The 24,653-nt window shown below is 42.0% G+C and overlaps 2 protein-coding genes across 4 annotated transcripts; one reads left to right on the top strand and one right to left on the bottom strand.

Annotated features, from left to right (window-relative positions):
* Positions 1-1,910: 1,910 nt before the first annotated feature.
* zgc:171704 (RERG_RasL11_like domain-containing protein) lies at positions 1,911-4,024 on the top strand. Its single transcript, XM_010901246.4, has 4 exons — positions 1,911-2,329; positions 2,506-2,559; positions 2,645-2,721; positions 2,822-4,024. Exons 1-4 carry the CDS (start codon positions 2,215-2,217, stop codon positions 3,236-3,238), a joined length of 663 nt encoding a protein of 220 aa, XP_010899548.1. The 5' UTR covers positions 1,911-2,214; the 3' UTR covers positions 3,239-4,024.
* On the bottom strand, positions 3,926-22,725 carry plin6 (perilipin 6). Of its 3 annotated transcripts, none has more exons than XM_020040743.3 (8): positions 22,608-22,725; positions 14,936-14,985; positions 14,652-14,850; positions 14,450-14,532; positions 13,980-14,217; positions 12,316-12,497; positions 8,545-8,811; positions 3,926-7,015 (listed from the first exon to the last, which is right to left on the bottom strand). In XM_020040743.3, exons 2-8 carry the CDS (start codon positions 14,963-14,965, stop codon positions 4,643-4,645), a joined length of 3,372 nt encoding a protein of 1,123 aa, XP_019896302.2. In that variant the 5' UTR covers positions 14,966-14,985; positions 22,608-22,725; the 3' UTR covers positions 3,926-4,642. The 3 variants fall into 3 exon arrangements, with proteins under 3 accessions (XP_019896302.2, XP_010899549.2, XP_019896303.2); XM_010901247.4 differs by lacking the exon at positions 22,608-22,725 and adding an exon at positions 17,559-17,850; XM_020040744.3 differs by lacking the exon at positions 22,608-22,725 and adding an exon at positions 15,366-15,392.
* Between the last annotated feature and the right edge of the window lie 1,928 nt (positions 22,726-24,653).

Genomic DNA, 24,653 nt, shown 5'->3' with positions numbered 1-24,653 from the left:
AGATTCAGTGTATGAATATCATACAGTAGGAACCAGGGGTCTTGGTGTTGCCTGTGTGGAAGAGGAACCCCACCAGGTGGCGCCTGAGGGGACACTAATGAGGTGACTGGGCTACGCATCCCAGTCACTCTTTTACGGATTAACCTGTCTAATGCTGGGGAGGTCATGTTCCCAAACCCCCACCCCCCCAATTCTATACCCCTAGTCTGGTCCCATGAGTTCTGCATTCTTTTACATCACGTGGATGACCAAGTAGTGATGTGATGGCACCAGGATGAACTGTGGGAACATGACAAGCTGCTGGAGGGAGTGTGATGCTCTGGGCAATGTTCTGCTAGGAAGCCCTGGGTCCAATCTTTCACAGATGGTCTGCCTCAGGATTTTACTGATATCACCTATAGTGAAATTAAAGGTTTATGGAGTGATTTGGTTAGCGATTTTTTTCAGAGATGGGGACAAGTCACACATGGTCAAGTCCAAGCAAGTCTCAAGTCTTAACCATCAAGTCTAGAGTCAAGTCTCAAGTCACAGTTCAGATAAATCAAGCAAGTCAAGGGTTCACCCTAAGCAAGTCAAGTCTAGTCCTTATAAGTTTCAAGTCAAGTCACAGTACTAAAGAGATGAACACACACACACTGTCCTCTGTTTCTGACGTGCGATCGGTGCGAAGCTCGATTTCAAAATCAAATATTTTTCTCCTCCGCGGTACAATTTTTTGGGGGGACGAAGCGGAGGGATCTTGAATCAGCCTGAAGGAGTTGTATTCGCTATAACAACCGCCTCGCTATACCTTATCCTGCTTAATACATGGCTACCTACCAAATAAATCAATAATTTGACACAAAATATTGATTTCAAAAGGAATTTATTGATTTAAAAATGATTGTATTGCTTCCTCTAAAGAAAATAGTCCGTTCCGTCTCTGGTTAGAATCCTGCTGCGTCCATAGCAACGGTCTGTTATCAAGAAATAACACGCATTCTGCACTGGAATTTAGACAATCCATGTAATAAGGACTAATAATAACAACCTTATAAACTAATTATTGTGACTGAAAAACTGCCTAATATGTAATTACGCTGTAATTATTCTTGTCTGTATGAGTAAAAAAAAAAATGTTTAGGTGCTAGTAATCACATCGGCGCCTCCATGTTAGCCTTTTTTGCAGTGAAGTTAACTGTTATGGTGTAAGCACAATGCTTTTTAGTTTCCACGCGCAGTCCACAAACACTTGAAAATGCGCACATTTAATACAGACATTATAGCCTACGTGTAATAATATACATGCCCGCTCATTTTAAGATGCCCATCAACATTAAAATTCAGGCTATACCACTGTTATAGTCAAATTCCCTTACATCTATTTACCAGACGTATTCCGTAATGAAAATGGTCATATTTCTAACAAGAAAAAAACAACATAATATGCAACCAAGGCCAAATTATGTCAAACAAAAGATTAATTAATTACATTAGTAACTTAATCGTTATAGATCTTAGTGAAACTGAATATAAAGAGATTACTTTCTTACCTTTCCTTGTGGTTCTTAAAATGACGAATGAAATGTGTCACTTTTTTTATTCACACGGTCCAGTTCAAAGTCCTTGTATCCAAACGATACTATTTGTGGAGCTCGACTAACGTTACTGTCTGCCATGTTTGGCGCGGTTTGAATTGTGCAGCGTTAAAGGCACATACGCTGATTAGTGGTGCTGATGTCACAACATATAAAATAATTGTATTGCTGTTTGTTTATTATAAGTTCAAGTCATTGTCGAGTCTTCCACTTCAAGTCAAGTCTCAAATAACTTGTTCTCAAGTCAAGTCATTTTCATACTTTAATCATGCAAGTCACAAGTCCTGAAAATTGACTCATGTGACTCGAGTCCCCCACCTCTGGATTTTTTTTCTTCATTGGTCTTTGGAAAATAGATTAAATAAGATTAAATCCAACCTAACCTAGTCATTTCATTAACCAGAAGAAAACCACTCGTCAAGATCACTAACTGTGCTGTGAACTGAAGTTAATACAGTCTTCCTAATCAAAGCTGACACAGTACAGGTCTGTTACTCCGACATGCCTTCTGATTGGTTTATAGATAGCTCCGCCTATCCTTCCTCGCTTACCAAGTTGTGCTTATATATTTAGTCTGTACAGTACCCTAAATGAAAACAGGAATAGAAAGGTCGTTGTATCGCAGGTTCTAGTCTAAATGGTTGTTCAGGCCAAATCAAGCTCGCACAACTGCAGTAGGACAATGGAAGGAAATCAGCACAAAGTGGACGCTAATGTCTTATTACTTGGGGCTGAGAATGTTGGAAAATCAGGTAGGAATGTGTTCTTGTCTTTATGTTTTGCAAACCTATATTTCCAAATTTTTCAAGAGACTGAACATAATTAAGGAGTTATTATGAATGATGTGTCTATATCATAAATACATTGAAACCAGCCATTCAAATACATTTTGATTAAATTGTCTTTAAACATGTTTTGTACCTTCTAGCGCTCACGGTCCGATTTCTTACCAGAAGATTTATTGGCGAGTATGGTGACATAGGTAAGCATAGCAAGAGCGTCCGTAAATAGAATGCATAATGTAGAAACGGTTAGACATTTTAATTAATATTGATGTTTTCCCCCAGAATCCATTTACAGTCATATTGACAAAATTGACGGTAGGGAAATATCCTTCAACATATGGGACTCACTTTACCCACAGGTAAACAACCCTGGATTACCAATGTCTTTCATCATATATCATGCCAAATGCTTGTCATTTTAACTAATCATACAGTACTTTGTTTTGTGTGTTTTTTTAGGACTGTGAGACAACCGAAACGATAAGTGAGAAACAGCTTCAATGGGCAGATGGTGTGATACTGGTGTACAGCATCTGCGACCGCTCCAGCTTTGAGGTCGTGCGGCAGCAAGTGCATCTTATTCGTCATGCCAGTAGGAAGATGTCTGCAACAGCGCCCATCATCATCGTTGGAAACAAACGCGATTTGCAACACCAAAGATCAGTCTCAAGTGAGGAGGGCCGGCTCCTTGCCCTCTCAGAAGACTGTGGATTTTTCGAGATATCTGCAGCTGAAACTTACCACGGCGTTCTGCTGGTGTTCCATGAACTGATGGACCTTATCAAAGAATCGAGAGCTCTGCGGAAAGGTGCGGCGGGTATTAAAAGTATAGTGAGAAGTATGTCAGCTGTATTTGGGAAGAAACGCGTAGAATGATCGAAAACTCTCAGGCGCAGAATAGGCTCATTGATGTGGTGCGCAATGGGTTTTGAAGTCAGAACACAGGTAGGCGGTTGTCTAATGTAGTTTTGAGGCGCAAGTGATAAAGATGCTAAATGGCAGTTGTGAGTCAGTTGCTGTCCATAAAAACTTTTTTTTAGGGAGAATACATTCTCTCTAGAGTTTGTAGCCTGGAACAGATGGAGGGGGTCATTACATGTCTACTTTTTTGAAAGTAGGTATAGATGAACTGGCATCTTTCGCTACATGGACGTTTCAATGCGGAGCGTGAGCAGAAAACCGGAGTAGCAGGCGCCGACAACACTGTTGATCTGCTGAAAGGCCTTTACCATTGCCTGTTGTTAGGAAATATATTTTTTCTGACAATATACACTATGCGTTTGTAACATGGTGAAGGCATGTAAAGCACTGCAAATCAGCAACCAACTCCTGAAAATGAACACGTTATAGCAAACGAGTTACGTCTGTATGTTCTGTGCTGTGCAGACATGGGTGGGTTGTTTGAGGCAATTTCACATTCCTGTGTAATACATTCTGGGGGAAGTTAAATGTTCTATTGCTCTCCTTAATGCAATTAATAAAACCGGACAGACTATCTGGGGAAAGCGTATATTGATGAACACTGAAGATCATACTATTTTAATTAATTGTTCATTACCACAATACATTTCACCTTTATTCAAATACAGACAAAATTGTGTTTAAGAATTTTATAGGCCATCTAAAATGTCCTAATTATATGTTATATTACATTAAATGTTATGATATTGTAATAAAGATAAAGGCAAATATAATTCTGCTGTCAATTCAATTATAATTCTGAGCTCTATCCCCACATTTTCCTCAATCATCAACATTTAGGTCCTGTCATTCTTGATTTTACCACCAAGCTTTGTTTCTCACTTCTTAATGTTTGAGGTTAAAGAGACCAAAAAAACAGAATAAAACATCAGCTACAGAGTAATTAACTGTAAATATGGAGCACACAAGATCTATAATGTCATACAATTCTATGGACATTAAGCATGCTAAAGGTGTACATTTAGAGTTGAAAGTAATTTAAGTAGTGTCTGAATCTTTACGTTTGAATATTAATCATAATCTTATATTATTATAGATCAACATATTACATTGCCATTGCCCTATCACAGACTCAAAGCAACTGCTTCAATATCAGCCCCCCTCTATCAACGGTATGTGTATTGTTTAACTGAGACCAACTCTGATTAGCCTGACAGCAAATATCAGTTGAGGTGTGTTGCACTTGGGCCTGCGAAGGTGGTCTATTTCTAGGACATTGGTGTCTTATTGCTTCATGGTCTCTGCTACTGGTGTTTCAGTCTCTTTCATTTCGGCTTGTTTTGAATGCTCTTGGTTCGGTTACTGTAGAATGGGGTCTAGGAGGACATCGACAATTGAGGGGTGGCGATGCTCAACGCTGGTAGAGGGGAGGGCCTGGGTGTCGATCTCCAGGGCGTCATGCATTTGGTTGCCACGGCTGCCATTGGTAGAGTTGACTGGGGTTGGCTCCGGGGCTGGGGGATAGTCTGCACTGGATGAGCGCCTACGGGACTGTGTGGAAAGACTCTTGCGTCTGGGTGGGGTCTCATCTATTGCATCTGGGGTCTCTGTGTTCTTCACTTCAGGTATAACAGTATCGTCTGAGGACGGCTCAGAAGTCAGGTGCTGGACAGGGTTAAGAAGGATATTTTCAGCTGAGGAGCGGCGGCGCTGAGGACTGGTAGAAGGGACATCCAGGTTGTCAAACTCAACAGAGAGAGGCTGGTTGTTCTTTACTTGGCTGCCCCGGCGGCTGTTAGACAGGTTATTACTACTGGATGAGCCCCTGCGGGAGCGAACAGGCAGACTCAAGCGTCTGGATTGGCTCTCATCTCTGGAGTCTGTGTGGTTTTCTGTGATCTCCAACGTAGGTAGAACAGTTCCATCTGAGGGCTGCTCAGAATCTGAGCCATGGTACTGTAGTATGGAGCCTGGGAGGACATCAGCAGCAGAGTGGCGATGCATGCTGCTGGTAGAAGGGAGATCCAGGTGAGAGAGAGGCAGGTTGTCAGGAGTCAGGCTTCCCTGGCGAGAGGGAGACTGGTCAGGGTTGCCAGCACTGGATGAACTTCTGTGGGAGTGGGAAGACGGGCTCTTGCGCCTGGGTGGGCTTTCATCTCTTCTGTCTGCATCTAAGTAATACTCAGTTGTCTCCACCTTGTGTTCACTAGCCTCATCAGAATCTTGGTCATGGCTCAGGCCTTCAACAGTTTCCACCTCTTGTTCACCAGCCTCATCTGACTCTTGGTCATTGCTCATGTCATCAATGGTCTCTATCTTGTGTTCAACAGTTTCATCTGACTCTTGGTCATGGCTCAGGACTTTAGCAGTCTCCACATTTGGTTCGCTAGCCTCATCTAACTCCTGGTAATTGCTCAGGCCTTCAACGGACTCAACCTTGTGTTCACCTGCTTCATCTGACTCCTGGTCAGGGCTCAGGTCTTGAACAGTCTCTATCTTGTTTTTACCAGCTTCATCTGACTCTTGGTCACGGCTCAGGACTTCAATGGTCTCCGCATTTTGTTTGCTAGCCTCACCTGACTCTCGGTTAGGGCTCAGGTCTTCAACGGACTCCACCTTGTGTTCACCAGCCTCATCTGACTTTTGGTCATGGCTTATGTCTTGAACAGTCTCCACCTTGTGTTCTCCAACCTCATCTGACTCTTGGTCATGTCTCATGCCTTCAACGGTCTCCACCTGTTGTTCACTAACCTCACCTGACTCTTGGTCGTGGCTCATGCCTTCAACGGTCTCCACCTGTTGTTCACTAGCCTCATCTGACTTTTGGTCATGGCTTAGGTCTTGAACGGTCTCCACCTGTTGTTCACCAGCCTCATCTGACTCTTGGTCATGGCTCAGGTCTTCAACAGTCTCCACCTTGTGTTCACCAGCTTCATCAGACTCTTGATCACAGCTCAGGAGTTCAACAGTCTCAATGTTGTGTTCAGTAGCCTCCTTTGAGTCTTGGTCATGGCTAAGGTCTTCAACGGGCTCAAACCTGTGTTCAAAGGTTTTATCTGATTCCTGGTCACAGCTCAGGTCTTCAACATTCCCCATCTTCTCTTCACCAGCCTCCTCTGAGTCTTGGTCAGGGCTCAGGTCACTAACAGTCTCATCCTTATGTTTACTAGCCTCACCTAAGTCTTGGTCAGGACTGGGATCTTTAACAGCCTCCAACTTGTGTTCAACAGCCTCATCAGAGTCTTGGTCAAAGTTCAGGTCTTCAACACTCTCTGCTTTGTGTTCATCAGCCTCACCTACATCTTGGTCAGGGTTCACTTCTTCAACGCTCTCCACGTTTGGTTCTCCATCCTCACCTAGGTCTTGGTTGGGGTTCAGCTCCTCAGCAGTCTCCACCTTGTATTCACCAGCCTCATGTGAGTCTTGGTCAGGGCACTGGTGTTCAGTGGTTTCTAAGTTAGGTTCACTACCCTCAGTTGAGTTTTGGTCAGGATGACTCACAGTGATGTCAAACTCCACATAAGCAGGCTGGTCTTCCTGCGTCTCGCTGCCCTGTTGAAAGGGAGGCTGGTTGTCGGGCTCCTGGGCATATGAGCTCTTGCGCCTGTGCGGGCGGCCGTCCATGGCCTTTAGGAAGGGGCTGTTGGCAGAGTTATGGCAGATGGAGTCAGAGGACATGGATTCTTGCTGAGTGATAAACTCCTCCACTTCCTGATCACTGGGCTGCTGGATCTGAGACACAGAAAAGACAGAGAGTGAAAATGGTGGGAGTACACATGGGATTAAGACTGTGGAGAATATACTGTGGATTCAGAAAGTACAATGCTCAAAGAAATTAAGTGAACAAGTAATCATCACAGTACAATATCAAGTCAGTAAAACTTCAGGGATATCAATCTGTCTAGTTAGGAAGCATAAGCGATTGTGACAGGCAACAGGAAGACAATCCCAAAAAAGGGAATGGGTATGCAGTTGGTGGCCACAGACCACCTCTCTCGTTTTCCTTCCTGACTGATTCTTCTCCAGTTTTGTGTTTTGCTAGTGTTCTTGTCACTACTGGTACCATGAGGCCGTACCTGCAGCCAATTCAATTTGCACAGGTAGTCCAACTCCTCCAGGATTGGCTCATCCATACGTGCCGTCACAAGAAGGTTTTCTATGTCTCCCAGTACAGTCTCTAGAGCATGAAGGAGATACCAGGAGACGGGCCGTTACACAATGAGAGTTGGACAGGGCCGTAGAAGGGCATCAACCCAGCAGCAGGACCAGGTTCTGCTCCTTTGTGTGACGAGGAACAGGAGGAGCACTGCCGGAGCCCTACAAAATGACCTCCAGCAGGCTACTTGTGTGCATGTTTTTGACCAAACTGCCAACAGTACCCTGACTGCTGTTAGGTATCGGGATGAAATCTTTAGACCCATCATCATATCTTACGCTGCTTCAGTGGGTCCTGGGTTCTTCCTGGTACAGGACAATGCCCGGCCTCAGGTGGCCAGAGTGTGTAGGCAATTCCTGGATGACAAAGGCATTGATGCCAATGACTGGTCCTCATGTTCCCCAGACCTGAATCCAGATGGGAGCACTTGCTGATTCCAGAAATGGGACACATTTTATGACGGTGTTACTTAATGGATTTGAGGGTCAGGGAGTGTTTGTAACCGACTGTGGTTACTAAGGAGCAGTGGGCTATGATGGAGACTATGATCAGGGGCGCCAAAGATAAAACAACATTGTATTTTTCCAAAAACTCCTTTTGGTTTTTCGATACCTTATTCATAGACAAACGATGCATGTGCTTAAACTACGAGTCTGGACCTATACACTAGTGTTTGAATTAACGCCTTTTCGTAGCCTATTCACTAGGTGAAAATGTTTTGTATATATCCCAAAATTCCTCTCGGTGATAAGCTTTGTGGATCTTTTCTTTATTAGTTAATCTTGTTGCCTTTTCACTATCCATTAAGTGTAATTGTTCTTTTTGTACACATTTATTTTTTATTTGTAAATGGTTAGACTCTCCACCTCCACACACTCTGATTTTGAATGTAATTAATTTGCCAGTAAAGAGAAAAAACTAAAAAACAAAGTTGAAGATGAGTTTGACTGTTAGCATTTCTTTACTTTAACTTTCTATAGATACCATGATAATATCGTGCAGTGAATTATTTTGGCCACGATAATCATGTAGTGAAAATCTGATATTGTGACAGCCCTAATCTGAATACTTTCCGAATGCACTGTTAATGCCCTATATTGCTCACCATGTTGTAGAGCGGAGTGCTGTTGACCAGCAGCTGAAACAGGATCTTGCCCAGCTCCTGTAGGTCAGCCACCACCTGCTGCACCTGAGCAGGCAGACCCAACACCTGCTTCACAGGCCCCAGTTCGGCCAGGACCTGAGCCTTGGTCTTAAGCTGGTCAAGGGCCAGCCTGCTTAAGGCCTTCAGACGGAACACCTGGGACATATAGAGCAGCTGCAGCCTCTGGAGCATGGAGCCCACCACCTCCAGCAGCCTGGTCAGCCCCACCTGATGATTCAATAAGCAGTCAAACAAATGCCGAAAATGTTTATAGCAGAAGCAATAGCAATTACCTGGAAATTATTATTTGGACCAGCATTTGAATTAATATACCTTTTCTGATTTGTCTATGCATTTATTGCTTTTTCCCACTCTCCATAAATCTAGGCAGTAGAGATGTCTGGTTGCATAGGCCAATTTCCTTCCTCCCTTCTCCTGATCATATCTGCAGACATTCTTCCATCTCCCTCATTAACTCATCTCAGGAATTTTGGCCAACTCTTCCTTATAGTACTAATTCAACAATGTCATGATTGAGGGCTTTTTTGCATGCATGACCCACTTCAAGTCCCCCGCACAAAATTCAGAAAGGCTTTGCCATTCCAAAATCCTCCAATTCTTCTTTTTGAGACATTCTATTGTAGCTTTGCTTGTGTGCTGCGGATCATTGTTCTGTTGCAAGATCCATGTTCAGTTCAGCTTCAGCTTTTGACAGATGGCCTCACATTCTCCTCAATAATTATCTGGTATGATATGGAATTGATGGTTGACTAAAGGATGACAAGATGGACAGGCCTTGAGGCTGCAAAGCAACCCCAGACTATAATGCCACCTCCTCCATACTTTACAGTTGGTATGAAGTTCTTCTGTTCAAAGGCAGTGTTACATTTTTTGCCATGTTTGGCATCTGGCAATATGTCCCAACAACTCCAATTTTGACTCATCTGTTCATCTGAACACATTGTTCCAGCAGTTTTGGTATTTACACAGTCATTTCTTGATATTATTTAAAAGTAGAGGCTTTATCCTTCGAGACCTCCCATGTTGGCCACATTTTTGCAGTCTCTTTCTGACAGTTGACTAATGTAGTTCTACATTAATTGTGGCAAGAGAGGCCTGTAGATCCCTTGATGTTACCCTGGGGTTCTTACAAATTTCTATAAGCATCATTCAGGCAATTTTTGGTCTGAATCTAGAAGGATGACCTTTCCTATAAAGATTAGAAGTGGTCTGGAAATTTCTCCATTTATAAATGACCTGTCGGACAATGGAATTATGCACTTTGAATAAGTTGGATGTATTTGGAGCCATCAATAATCTTTCTGCTGAGAGTTTCTGATAGGTATTTTAACTTAGGCATATTGTGTTGCCCCACAATCACATGGTCAAGATCAAACCCCACCAAGTTTCTAATCTCTACAACTTCGACACATCCCTGAGGTGGGTTCGCAATATTATCTGACAGCCTTAGAATTAATTATTTTGAGTGGATATTTTTCTAAAACAGGCTTGGTTATTTTCTCTTGGTCATACAGGCCGGTGATGTGGAGGGAATGCAATATTGTTGATCCTCTGCATTTTAAAGTATTGTGTAGGCAGCGTCATGCTATTACTATACTTGTCACTGGCAGGGAGAGATATTCAGGTCAAAAGGAATATGATGAACCCCTGCCTGAGTCATCTGAATATATAATCCTGGGAAAAAGTTGTGTACTTCGATAAATATATTTTTTAAATTAATCCATGAAGAATAACCAATATCCATTAACTACCAAGAGGTCATCCTTGAATATAGCCATTGTTGAATTTGTCACATTCTTTATCTGTCCGTATTATAAGATTTGTCATATCATATTACTCAGATTAATTTGGCCATTAAAATGCCTGGCAGCTTATCTTGTTTACCAAAGCAGTCACGTGGAATTTAGGTCAGCCTAGGGCGGGCTATACCCTTCTGATCATGTAGTGTAAAAACAAACCAGGCATTTTTGTGAGAGGACAGGACACATACTCAAATTCTTCTACAAAATCTGACTGACATATCTCGCATTTAAACTTTCTCGTCGGTGCTATCCTTCCCTCCATAAACCACCCAGGACTAACTAGTACTACACTGGTCTTGTTTGTTAAGAGAAGACAATTGGGAGACAAGTTGTGTTATTGCTTAAAGGCAGAATTCTACACAGTGCCCCTTTAACAGGTCTGTTCACTGTCTAGGTTTTATCTGTTAACCACCAGTTTTACCCCGTCTCATTCCTCCTTATCTCTCTGTCTCGCTGTCTTAGGGTGTGCTGTAGGGGCAGTGGTGGGCTCAGAATCTCACGTAGGCCATCCCACAGGGACCATTCTCACTGTGCCTTTGATATTTTACTTTGATAGCAGTGATGCCGTTGTCTTGATGCTGTTAAACCCTAAAGAAGGCCAGTTTTATTGCTTCTTTAATCAGCACAACAGTTTTCAGCTGGGCTAACATAATTGCAAAATGGTTTTCTAATGATCACATTGCCTTTTAAAACGATAAACTTGTATTAGCAAACACAATGTGCCATTGGAACAAAGGAGTGGTGGTTGCTGATAATGGGTCTCTGTACGCCAATGTAGATATTCCATAAAAAATCTGACTTTACAGCTTCAATAGTCATTAACAACATTAACAATGTCTGCAGTGTATTTCTGATCAATTAGATTTTTTTTTAAGGGTCAAAAAATTTGCTTTTCTTTCAAAAACCAGGAGATTTCTAAGTGACCCCAAATCTTTGAGTGGTAGTGTATAAATACTATGTCCAGTAGACATAGTCGAATGTGGCCCACGAGTCTGGTACATTTTAATGGATGTGCTCCATGCCCAGAGCAACGTGCCTGAGTGATGATCCCTCTGAGCCCTAGCCCTTGGCCCATGTGGACAGGAAAGGCAAGGAGTGCCCCGGAGCCTTCACAGAGAGCACTGGCCATGTCTACAGTCACGTAGCCTGCTTCTAACTACCCTAAACCAAATCAAGGGAGACAGAGACACAGAAGAGGATGTTGTGGTGATTAGAGAGCCTCCCAAGGCTCCTACAATCAACTGTTTAGACGGGAGGTCAACAATGAACAGCCGAGGGGCTGCCTGAACATGCTCTACTTTATTTACCCACTGGTAAGGTCTGCTAGGACAGCTTGACAAGCACGTCCAGTGCTCGTCAAAGCAGAGACAGAAATGATTCTGCGAGCTTGGTTTTGGGCTTGTTATGCTTTCTGTACTTTTCATTTTTGCTTACATTTATTTCATGCTTGAGCTGGCTGACACATGGGACTGAAGGCTGTGCTGGTTGGAACCTAGGAAAGTGACTGCCTTCCTTTGGGTACATGTGCTTAACACATGATCTCATATGCTGACTGTTTTCAACTAGATGCGCACGTTATTCAAGTCAATGCAGAACCAATGAGGCTAATATTGATTTCCTAACAGTTATATTGTATATGTTGTACAATAGTATTATGAGGGTTAGCCTATTTCAACTGCCAACCTAAATGTCTCGATTTTTGACCTGATTTTGTCAGGGGTGTACATCATTGTGACCAGAAGTTGGAAATGCAAGAGGTGTGAAAACAAAGGGATAGTGAGAGACGAGGGTGGGGTCAGGATGTGTGGTTCAGTTGAGTGAAAAGGTGGAGAAGTGGAGAGTGGTGGGCTAGAGGACCGCTCTGACAGGCTAGAAGACAGACACAGGGAAGCTTCTAGGCTTTTCTCACCCTGTCGGCAGCGTCCTGTAACATGGCCATGGCCCACTCCAGCCTGTCTCTCAGCTTCAGCAGGCGGTGGTACAGTTGCAGGCTCAGGCAGAGCAGGAGGCCGCGGAACCGCGTCCACAACCTGGGCTCATCATCCCCATCTTCATCCTCATACTGTCGAAACCTCCTCTCCCACTCAAGGCCTAGGGAGACAGAGGCCAGTCCAAGGAGATGGGAGTTCAGGTTTAGGTTAGGATCCCCGTTAACGTTAGGAGAAGCAGCAGCTACTCTCCTCTGAACAGACAGATGTAGACTTGACTTTGTGGCCAAAATGTGCCCCTGTAACAGTTGTTCAAAGCAGACTGGATACAGCCATATAGTGTCATATACAGTGATTACTAGTGGTTGGTTGTATTTACAGTCAATTTTGAGGTTATTTCGATTTTCATGTTGGTTTATTTTCGGTTTTCATGTTGGTTTATTGTGTTTTACACAGAGCAGGATATACATTAAACTGCATTTTTATGGGTTCTGTAATCTTATTGTTCCCCTATAATTGTTCTGGTTATATAAAAAACTAAAGAATGTTTTTCAAAATAGAGTTTTATGTTTATATAATGTTTTATATCAAGGAGGGCGAAAAGCTTCAAAGCAATGTGGACAATATACACTCCTCTTAATAAAGGAACACATAATTATCACAGTATAACACCAAGTCAGTTAAACTTCAGGGATATCCATCTGTCCAGTTAGGAACCATTAACGATTGTGAATCAGTGTCACCTGTTTTGGTGCAAATGAAAGTAACAAAAGGTGCACTGTAGAGGCAACAGCAAGACAACCCCAAAAAGGGAATGGTTTGCTTCTGGTGGCCACAGACAATTGCTCTCCTTCCTGACTTCTCTAGTTTTGCAGTTTGCTAGTGTCCTTGTCACTACTGGTAGCATGAGACGGTACCTGCAGCCCATTCAGGTTGCACAGACTGTCCAATACAGTCCCAAGAGCATGGAGGAGATACCGTTACATGAGGAGAGCTGGACAGGGCTGTAGAAGGGGCATCAACCCAGCAGCAGGACCTGTATCTGCTCCTTTGTGCGAGGAGGAACAGGAGGAGCACTGCCAGAGCCCTACAAAATGACCTCCAGTGGGCTGCTGGTGTGCATGTTTCTGACCAAACTGTCAATATTTTCTTTATCACAATAAAAGCCATCATTAAAATGTATAACGCAATATAGTTAACAATCTAGTCTGTAAAACAGAACTAACAATATTGGAACGGACATTACACATACAATGTACAGACTAGATTGATGCTACCTATATTGCCTTATATATTCCAATGATAGCAGTTAGCACTGCTAGCATAATATCCTGCTGCTAGAAGAACGGTAATGAAGCCTCGTATGGCCATCACTAGGCCGAACTAGGTTTGCCAAGTTCCTTTTCTGGTTGTGTCAGTTTTTCACTTACACTCGAAGAGCATTACCGCCCTCTTGTGGTATAGACTAGATAAATTATCACTACACCTGTGGTGTACTGCAAGAGCACTGTAACTATACTTTAGAATAAAAACGCATTCATGGATACACTTCGACAGAGAGATAACCTCCCAAACCACCATTTGTCAAAAAATCTTCCTCTCGTCTGGCAACACCAACCACTAACACCCCTCCACCCAAACTCACGCAGTGAAGGTGGCAGAGGCAAGTACTTCTCCATGGCCTCCTCTGAGAATGTCAGCACGTTGTCCAGGCCCGTGGTGGCCATCTGACCCAGCTGTGACTCCTGCAGAGCCAGCAGGTAGTACCAGGTGGTGTTGGTCAGCCTGCCCAAGCGCTCCTGCATCCCGTCCAGCTCGTCATTCACACGCACCTGCACGTCATCCAGGGTCAGGAAAAAGGCATCCTTCAGATGGCCCATTACCTGAAAGAGATCATGAAATACGTGGTAGATAATATGTATAGAGGAAGCTAAAGGTGGGAGTGTTAATAATGAGAGTGAGAGTTTAGAAAGGGGACATAAGATGTCAAAGCAATTCTAGGATATTGTTAATAGAATCCCTCCAGCCTGATTACTGATCACCAGCAGACACCTTTCACTTAATCCCCGGCAATGCCTCAACATCAGAGCAGACAGAGCGAGAAGAGACCCTCACCTCCTCCGTAGACTGGTGCAAAACAGGAAAGGTCTTCTCCAGCTGGTCCAATCCCAGGCAAGCATAATCATTGACCACTTCCACTGCAATGACGGGGAAGGAAGCGATGGAGAAAAACGAGAGCCAAAAGACAAACGGGCAGTTTAACAACTGAAAAGACCTTCATAAACAGGACCCATGAGTTAGGATTCCTTAGACTCACTCTGGGGCTCCAGGCTCAGGAGGATGGGGGCGGCACGCAGGATGGCGGCCTGGGACACACTCCGCACCCCGATCTCGGCCACACCACCCACCACAGCCAGGAGCGGGTAACGACCTTTTATCTCGGTATACACTGAAACAACAGACCTCAGGGCGGAGTCGAAGAGTGGCAGATGGGCCACCCGTCGGACAGCGTTGGTCTGGAGAGGGGAAAGCCCAGAAGGCAGTTCACTTCCAGCTTTAACTCCTGGTTATTTTTTTCAAAAGATGTTTTCCAGTACTCACCTCAATGTAATAAGTATTTCTGTACGACATTTTCACCAATCACACCAATCCTGTGAAACACAATGATGAGAGGTTGTAGGTAACCTGATTACCTGACTAAAACATCCAGCAAGCACCTCGGTGCCACATTGGTGTCAGCTGCCATGGTGCCACATTGGTGTCAGCTGCCATGGTGCCACATTGGTGTCAGCTGCCATGGTGCCACATTGGTGTCAGCTGCCATGGTGCCACATTGGTGTCAGCTGCCATGGTGCCACATTGGTGTCAGCTGCCATGGTGCCACATTGGTGTCAGCTGCCATGGTGCCACATTGGTGTCAGCTGCCATGGTGCCACATTGGTGTCAGCTGCCATGGTGCCACATTATTTGGTTCCGCTCTATGCTCCTAGCATGCAGATCTAATTATCCTTCTAATGCACAATGACCTTACCACAGCTAAGTAGGATGACAGTAAACAGAGAGGGTCCTAGATAGGAAACAATCTGCTCAGCAAGTGTAGCGGTGATGAAACATTGGTGATGAAGCATGGAAAGCATGTAGAAATGATAATGGACCTAAACTTTTTTTATAAATGCAGCCCACCGTTGAAATTCAAAAACCTGATATGACCCTTAGGTCAAAAAGTTAACCAACTCCTGGCCTAGTGGTATATTGACTACCTATGTGACAAGCAGTAGTGCTGACACAATGGTATTTACATTTGAAAAATAAAGACAATTAGTGTAAATGGGGCTGGCCTTTGCCCACCTGGGACCATACTACTGAGATTAACTACAAGAAAACACCCAGAGCAATTTCAAAATGTTGTCATGATTCATCGGTTTTTCACTTGTTACATGTGTTCAGCCAACCATATTAACATTTAGTGGGCTTAATCATGGCAGGATACAGACTGGCACACTGGAAACACTGTAGGCCCAGGAGATGCCCTGACATGCCCAGGAGATGCCCAGGAGATGCCCAGGAGATGCCCTGACATGCCCAGGAGATGCCCAGGAGATGCCCTGACATGCCCAGGAGATGCCCAGGAGATGCCCAGGAGATGCCCAGGAGATGCCCTGACATGCCGGGCCCATTGATTTGTTTGTTATTCTCACACATATGAAATCTAAATGTTATAGGTCATGGCCCATTTTTTTTGAATTGCTTGACATTTGCTGTTAATTAGTATTGCTTTGTGCTACGGTAAAAAAGATTTGCATTACATTTGTTACAAAACAGAACACAAAGCTCTACCCTATGGCAACATTTCTACAAGTGCAGAAAATAAGCAGTAACATTTAAAACAGCATAATTTTCTCCAAGCTTCATGAATAAATCAATTATATTTGCAGGAAAAAGGCTTTTAATTGTATGTCTCTGTCTCCAACAGGGTAGGCCCATTAAATACATTACAGTTGAAAGGTTTGGCGTCACTTAGAAATGTCCTTGCTTTCGAAAGAAATGCTAATTTATTCATCAGCAAAGACAACACAACGATGGAACACAAACTCCAACTTTATCATTTTAAAAGGCTATGTGATCATTGCAAACCCTTTTGCAATTTTTAGCACAGCTGAGAACTGTTGTGCTGATTAAGTACCTGCAAAACACCAGTGTCAACGTCAACAGTGAAGAGAAGACTCCAGGATGCTGGCCTTTTTTTATATAATCTTCCTCTGTCCAGTGTTTGTGTTATTTTGCCCATCTTAATCTTTTGTTTGTTTTATTGGACAGTCTGAGATATGGCTTTTTCTTTACAACTCTGACTAGAAGGCCTGCATCTCCGAGTCGCCTTTTCACTGTTGACATTGAGACTGGTACTAGTTAATGAAGCTGCCAGTTCAGGATGTGAGGAATCTGTTTCTCAAACTAGACACTCTTAATGTATTTGTCCTCTTGCTCAGTTGTGCACCAGGGCCTCACACTCCTCTTTCTATTCTAATTAGAGCCAGTTTGAGCTATTCTGTGAAGGGAGTAGTACACAACGTTGTACAAGAGCTTCAGTTTCTTGACCATTTCTCACACAAATAGCCTTAAGTTCTATGAACAAGAACAGACACACTTTTCTTTCAAAAAAGGACATTTCTAAGTGACCCAAAAAAACTTTCAAACGGTAGTGTATGTTTTGAAGGGTGTATGCCTCTGTACAGCACCACTGAATTTTTGCACAACAGAAGTACAATAATTTCCAATGTAACGCTACAATTGCCAAGCAGCATACACCTGGGTCACATCTACAGCTTAACTGCACAAAATGTTATGCATGCCCCATCTAGGTATGAGTGCAACAAAAGTTTTGTTTATTTGCTACAATTTCTGTCATCCAACGTATTTATTAAAGTGTATACAGTATAGGTATGTAAACAGCTTAATGTAAATGGTAGCAAAAGATGAATGTTGCACAGTTACCCATCATGCATATAATGTTGCTCGTTGACTCTGTTAAAAGTGTGATCTAGAAATTTAACAAAGAATAATGAATAATCAAGCAGAGATTCCATCCGAATTCCTCTTATCGTAGCCTCATGACTCAATCAACTGCCTCAAGTTTGATAAACCAGTCTGTATGTCTTTGGCCTGGCCAGATTCATAAATTAAGCAAAAATAAATTGACGCAAAAAGGATCATATAAAATTCTTACCTCAGCAATTTGCAGCTTCTGTGTTGAGAAAACTTCCCGAAAGTTTTAATAAATGGTGGCTGACAGAATATTTAATGCTCTCCTTACGAACTTCCAGAGCGGTTGAGATCGAAATAAATGCGCGGCTGAAGTGTGCGCAATATTTACTTTCCTCTGCAATTTGCAAAGTATGTGCAGGTAAACCAAAATACGAATCCGATTATTGCGCTCAGCACTTAGAACATAACAAATTGAAAGATGAGTAGATCCGTTACTAATGTTATATACCTTTGGCTTATATGTTTTATATTTAAGCAATGTATAATTACTGAGAATATCCACTAAAATAATGGACTAAAAGATTTCTCTGCCTTAATTCTGTCCTATAGACCTACTCATTACCCTTCTAATAGTTTTCTATCAACGTAATGTTGCAGTAAATGCTTTTATTGTTAGGAAATTGACCCGCAACAGTCAGTAAATCGATTAAAAATGCATAACTGATTTGATTTTCAAGCCATTCATGGAAACACAAGAAAACACGAAATAGCCTTACAGGGACAGGATTGTCTCAAGTTCCTGTGACTAAATTCTTTAGAGGGAAAATAGCCCAGTGGCTTGCGAGGGTTTCTAAGCCATGAGAGGTCTTCAATTCCCATTGTTAATCATGTTATAACTTACTACATAACCTTCACACTAATAGGCTAATACATTGGATAAACATGGCCTACAACAGCTACCACGCCCACCTATCCCAACCCACAGCCAATAAATGTGGTTAATTTTCATGTCTCACTTATGAGACATTAAAGAATGACGTCTGATGATGTCAGGAAAGTTTCAGGGTAACTAATCGCCGGGTATTTCCAGATTAATGTTCCTCAGTGGTTTCATTCACATACATTGACTATTTCACTTGACCTGAAGAAGTTCTACTGTGAAGGTTTAACAACCCTGTTTCCAGAACAGTTGGGACGCTGTGTAAAATGCCAGTTTTTAGTTTATGGAGCAAAATTGAGTCTGCCTTGGGGCAAAGATCAGATGATATGCTCACACTTTTTTCCCAATTTCAAGCCAAATATCATCTTTAGTTGTTGAGGAGTTTAACTTGACATGAATCGACTTCTGTATGGAAGTTCCCAGAAAGCCAGCTGATTGTCACAGTATCCTTCCTCAGTGGCACACATTGACAACCAACTGAACCAAGAAAAGGCAGATGTCCCTGATGAAACACATGGGTGACTTCAAAACATCTCCACCGGCCACATAATAGCATCTTTCTTGAATAAAAAGCATGTGACTTATAAACAGGAATGGTAAAAAGCATTAAAGGTAAACAAAGTGAGGTTGTAAGATTTAGTGATTTCAGTTGTTTTTCTATGCACTGAAATACCAAACTCATGGGAAGTCTGTGTATGCCGTTTGGTGAGTTATATTGTTAGTTTACTACCATTTCTAGAAGTTTTCAGGTACATTAACAAGCTATTCTCAAAAGCAGGGAGATGGATGTAACTACTCCAAAGTTGTATAGTTCATATATAGACTTTCAAAGCAATTCAAATAAAACCTATATTTTTTCAATTACATTAACTGATCATCAAAAAAAAATGTTTGCTTATTATTGCTTATTACTTGCCAAAAAAACAACACTTGCTTATTAATTACATTTGTCACGTTTCTGCCGAAACACCATAGACTTTTTTGTAACTACTTTGTGTAGAGTCATAGGCATATAGCCGAGTTAAGAACACAGACTAAATGTATAATGTTGAAAATGCACACAGAGACATTAAATCTCAAAATCTTAAACTCTCAAAATATGACTTTTACAAACACATTCTGCATGTATGTGGTTCTACAGCAAATAGCTAATGGCTCTCCGCACTCAGGCATTTTCCTAACATCTCTAAAAACAGCTGCCATTAAGCCTCTATTAAAAAAGAGAACACTAGAAGCATTTATATTGAACAACTATAGACCTGTATCAAATCTCCCTTTTATAGCCAAGATCATTGAGAAGGTTGTCTTCATTCAATTCAGAACTCAAGCGGTCTCTTAGACAAATTTCAGTCAGGCTTTTGACCTCACCACAGTACAGAAACGGCTCTGATAAAAGTTTTAAATGATATACGGCTGAAAACTGATTCGAAAAAAATTACATTTCTGGTTCTATTAGATCTCAGTGCTGCATTTGACACTTCTAGACAGGCTGGAAAATTGGGTACAACTCTCCGTATGTAATTTTGGTGTTCTGACTCAGAGTCAAATCAAAGCGGTCACCAAAACAGCATTCTATCATCTTAAAAATATAGCCAGAATCTAGGGCTTGGTGTCCCAGAAAGACCAAGATCTCTAGTAGGGTTGACTACTGTAATGGCCTCTTAACTAGACTCCCCAAAAAGACTGTAAAACAGCTGCAGCTCATTCAGAATGCTACTGCTAGTGAATGTTAACCAGGACCAAGAGAACAGAGAACATCACTCCAGTTATTAAATATTTGCACTGGCTGGAATATATTTTAAAGTGGTGCTTTTAGTCTATACATCACAGAATGGTTTAGGCCCTGAATACATTTCTGATATGTTTAAAGAGTGTAAACTGAGCAGGGCTCTTAGATCCATGAACTCGGGTCAGCAAGTAGAGTGCAGTGTTTTTAATACTATTTCTATTTTCTTATTCTATGTTTTTATTTCAATTTATGTTTTACCAATAAATCATTTTTATGTAATGCAAGTTCTGGTGCTATCAGAGGAATAACCTCTGTGTAAATGTAACACTCTGCTGATGATGGATAATGCACGTTATTGTGCTGCTGTTTAGCCATCAATGTAGGGTATTATCTCACAAAAGGACTGACGAGTTTATCCAAGAGCTGGAGCGCGAGGATTGAGATACCAGGGTGGTGCAGTAAACAGTTCTGGGAACTGTAAATTCATTGAGGACGAATATTAAATGCATGTACAGACATGGCATAAATTTCCCCCTGGAGAGAGCCGGGTAAGACATGGATGCAGAGATGATCTCACAAAGGGACTGACGGATTCATCCAAGCACTGGAGTGCAAGGATTGAGATACCGGGGTGGAGTCCCCCAGGAGGATGTTTAGAGAACTGTAATCTGTTTTTTTATTCTATTGCATTTTTAGAATTGTATTTTCATTGTAAAGCACACTGAATTGCTTCTATGTATGAACTATATAAATACATTTGCTTGCATGTGCTTTCATGAGTCAAAAAATAAAATCCATATTGTATAGTTATACTTGATGATTACTTTTATTGGCCTATTCTCTGTTAATATTAATGATCTTATATGCAGATAGTTAACACACTATGCAGTCCACCTTTCACCATAGATTTAAAAACATCCAACATGCCTTCCCTGAACTCCAACTACTCCTCAAAGTCTTACACAACTTGCTTGCCCCCAAACATCCTTGCCCTGGATGGGACAGAGTTGGAGGATATCAATACCGAAAATATATTGGTATTTGGCTTGACTGCTCACTCTCACTCAATACTGACACTGCTAAAGCTAAAGATACATTCGGAGTTGGTTTCTTTTCCAACAATAAGGCACCCTTCACATGCTGCTAAGTATGCACATGTAAAAATGAAAATCCTGCCGATCCTATTTTTCGGTTTGCCCCTAAAAGCTCCCCCATGAGTTAGATGTACATTACCCTTCAAAAGTTTGGGCTCACTTCAACATTTCCATGTTTTTCAAAAGAAAAGCTATTTTTCTGTCAATCAAAATGACATCAAATTGATGTTAATACAGAAATACAGTGTAGACATTGTTAATGTTTGAAATTACTATTGTAGCTGGAAACTGATTCTATTTTTTATGGAATATCTACATAGGCGGACAGAGGCCCATTACCATTAACCACCACCCCTGTGTTCTAATGGCACATTGTGTTTACTAATCAAACTTTATCTTTTGAAAAGGCAAATTGATCATTACAAACCCTTTTGCAAATATGTTAGCACTGCTGAAAACTGTTGTGCCGATTAAAGAAGCAATAAAGCTGGCCTGTGTTAAGACTAGTTGAGTGTCTGGAGAATGAGCAATTGTGGGTTTGATTACAGGTTCAAAATGTCCAGAAACAAAGAACTTTCTTCTGAAACTCATCAGTCTATTCTTGTTCTGAGAAATGAAAGCTATTCCATGTGAGAAACTTCCAAGAAACTGAAGATCTTGTGCGAAGATGTGTACTACTCCCTTCACAGAACAGTGCAAACTGGCTCTAACTAGAATAGAAAGAGGAGTGTGAGGCCCTGGTACACAACTGAGCAAGAGGACAAATACACTAGTGTCTAGTTTGAGAAACAAATGCCTTGCAGGTCCTCAACTGACAGCTTCATTAAATAGTACCCACCAGTCTCATTGTCAACAGTGAAGAGGTGACTGAGATGCAGGGGTGCAAACTCACCAGGCGTGAAAAAGGTGACAAAAATTTGGGACGTCTCCATTATGATTGGCACTTCTCTATTACCTTGCCTTGCAGGCAACACTGCACGGGTCAGATACATGCTTGCCATCCTGTACCGTGCTGGTCAATGGAGAAGCGCCATAACCAATTTAGCTAGCTACCTTAGGAAGCTACAACAAACCTAAGTTGACATGGTATAACCATACCACCCGCATAATTACTTCAAAACAGGTTGCTTACTGTGAGTGTGTTCAGCGCTGCTTGGAAGTACTTGGATTTGTAGCAGGCCGCCTGAAGCAGCCAAACGTTATTCAGAGTTTGTGGCACGAAACTGTCTGTCCAGCTACAGCGCAGTTCAACAGAAAAAGCACGAGAGTAGACAGGGAGATTATTCTAGTTTGCGCATTATGTGATGACTCAGGGTGGCCAGACATGGAAAAAAGATCTCCACATGGTGAAGTGCTTCCCCCTACTCGCAGATGACATAGATCAGAGGGATACTACGAAGGGTGTTCAACCTACTAAGATTTAACTCGGGGTTATCACGGAAATGCAGGGTTGACAAACTCTATTTATCTAAAGTGGTGTTGAACGGTACTACGACGGTGATTAAGATGTGTTGACTGTTAACTTACTGGAGTTTGTGCGCGTTCGCCTAAAAGCTGACTTTTTTGCACAATGGCTCGTGCTCCGTCTTTCCTGGAAGTATGCTCGTTTATATAGAATGATATGAGCGGTTAGATGAAAGGTTAACGGCTAAATCTAACTCCGTGCCGGCCAACAAATCCAGGGAGGCTTGTTGGCAGCGTATTTCACAAATTCGTAAGTGTTCTTGTCCTATGTTCTCTATTTTGGCTTACAGACTTCTTTTATTTGTAGTATGATTGAGATGTAAGGACAAGTAAAATAGTCTATCTAAACATGTGAAAACAATTAAGATAATACAGTTATGACCTACATGGGCTACATCTCTGAAATTGACCCATTATTTACTCAGTGTTAATTATTTAAGATCTACTCCATAGAACACCTACAGTAGGTTGCAGCGCTACCTATATGAATTAAATTATCTAATACCTGAACATGAATGCTGTGAAATGACTTCCTATTCACATAACCCCCCTCATGTTCTGCCATGCAGGGGCGCTCTAATGGGGATATGCGTACGGTCAATATCACCAATCACCTTCGGGATTCCTATGGAAAAAAAGTATTATTTTTATAGCCTAGGCCCAGTATATTGCATATTAAAAATAGACCACGTATTTTTTGCTAATTACTTGCGATCGCATTAAAAGTATACTTGATCTTAAGAACGCTTAATTGGCAGGGAACACAACAAATGCATCAACAGTTTGAGAGCTAACACCTTGCGAACTGCACCGCACAGCATACAGTATTCTTGCTCAGATGTTCAGGATCACCGCTGGACTATATAAAATGTCCACTGGCAAAATATCGCAAAGCACGACACGCTGCTCAACATGAGCACATTACTCAGGCGAGTGGCATTGGAGACGTCTGGTCCTATAATATCTTTATTAGAAAACACCATCGGCGTTAACTGAAGGAGTTACACGGTCTTTAAACACCCTCGCCCTGCGGAGTGAGCCTTTCACTCTCCATGTGGTCTTCCAAATGTGCCGGTCTTTTTGTGGGTGGAAGGGCGGTGCTTAGGTTGGGTAACATTGAGTTAAACACGAAGACAACCTGCTAGGAGCAGTTTAGAGATGCAGGGTAAATTGCCATGGCAGCATACCCCGGATAAAAGGTATTTTACACCCGACTTCACCAAGTTATTCCTGAAGTTACCGCCATAAACCAGTGTCTTCGCTTCGTAGTATACCCCTCAGATGTAGATCACCCCCCCCCCCCCCCCCATTTTTTCTTATTGCAGATCTACACAATTCACGTGGATGACCTATTTTAAAGTAAAAACGACGAATTTCACCGAAAGGTGACAAGTTTGCACCCCTGTAAGCAGAGTTGCAAAGAAAAAGCCATCTCAGAATGGCCTATAAAAACAAAAGATTAAGGGCAAAGAACACAGGCACTAGACGGGGAAATTGGAAAAAAGTGTTATGGACTGAGGAATCTACAGAGGAAGGTGTTATGGACAGAGGAATGCCTCTAGCGTCTCTGCGGTACTGTTTTCTGTACAGCTGCGTCTCGTTGTCTCTAACTGGGGACCCTAAGTTTTTCTGTTTGCCTTTCAGTTTGTTGGTCATTGTCTGTTTTGCTTCTCTTCAGTTTGCGTTTGTACTCTCCTTTTGTTGTTTTTCTGTACATTTACATGGAGGATAAACATTAAAAGGATGTGCCCTAAGGATGTGAGGCAGAAAGCTCTAATTGCTGCAAATGGGGGATTCTTTGTCGACAGCAAAGCTTGAAAGACACAATTATTATTACAATAAAAAATCATTATTTCTAACCTTGTCAATTTATATATTTCCTATTAACTTTGCAATATTTTATTTTCAAACATATTTCAGGAAACAAGGAAAGTGACCCCAAACTTTTGAAAGGTCCCTTTATACTCTGTCATTCACTTAGTATCCTCTGCCCAATTCAACACTGATCACTGTGACGTTAACAACCTGGTTAATCTGCCGTTCACACTCAAAACCAGACTCACAGGTACATAACTTATTTATATGTCATTTTAGGCAAATGTCCTGTCT

Source organism: Esox lucius, chromosome 20, assembly GCF_011004845.1.
Source record: "Esox lucius isolate fEsoLuc1 chromosome 20, fEsoLuc1.pri, whole genome shotgun sequence".
NCBI classification, from domain to species: domain Eukaryota; kingdom Metazoa; phylum Chordata; class Actinopteri; order Esociformes; family Esocidae; genus Esox; species Esox lucius.
This window is presented reverse-complemented; position numbering and strand designations above follow the sequence as displayed.

What these genes read in the sequence shown, in the direction of transcription:
- plin6 (XM_020040743.3), bottom strand. Translation starts at nt 14,965, where the DNA reads ATGTCGTACAGAAATACTTATTACATTGAG. An exon ending in CCTGAGCCTGGAGCCCCAGA is followed by an intron (nt 14,533 to 14,651) that starts GTGAGTCTAAGG and finishes CCGTCATTGCAG; the next exon opens with TGGAAGTGGTCAATGATTAT. An exon ending in TGCACCAGTCTACGGAGGAG is followed by an intron (nt 14,218 to 14,449) that starts GTGAGGGTCTCT and finishes GATCTCTTTCAG; the next exon opens with GTAATGGGCCATCTGAAGGA.
- zgc:171704 (XM_010901246.4), top strand. Translation starts at nt 2,215, where the DNA reads ATGGTTGTTCAGGCCAAATCAAGCTCGCACAACTGCAGTAGGACAATG. An exon ending in TGAGAATGTTGGAAAATCAG is followed by an intron (nt 2,330 to 2,505) that starts GTAGGAATGTGT and finishes TGTACCTTCTAG; the next exon opens with CGCTCACGGTCCGATTTCTT. An exon ending in GGGACTCACTTTACCCACAG is followed by an intron (nt 2,722 to 2,821) that starts GTAAACAACCCT and finishes GTGTTTTTTTAG; the next exon opens with GACTGTGAGACAACCGAAAC.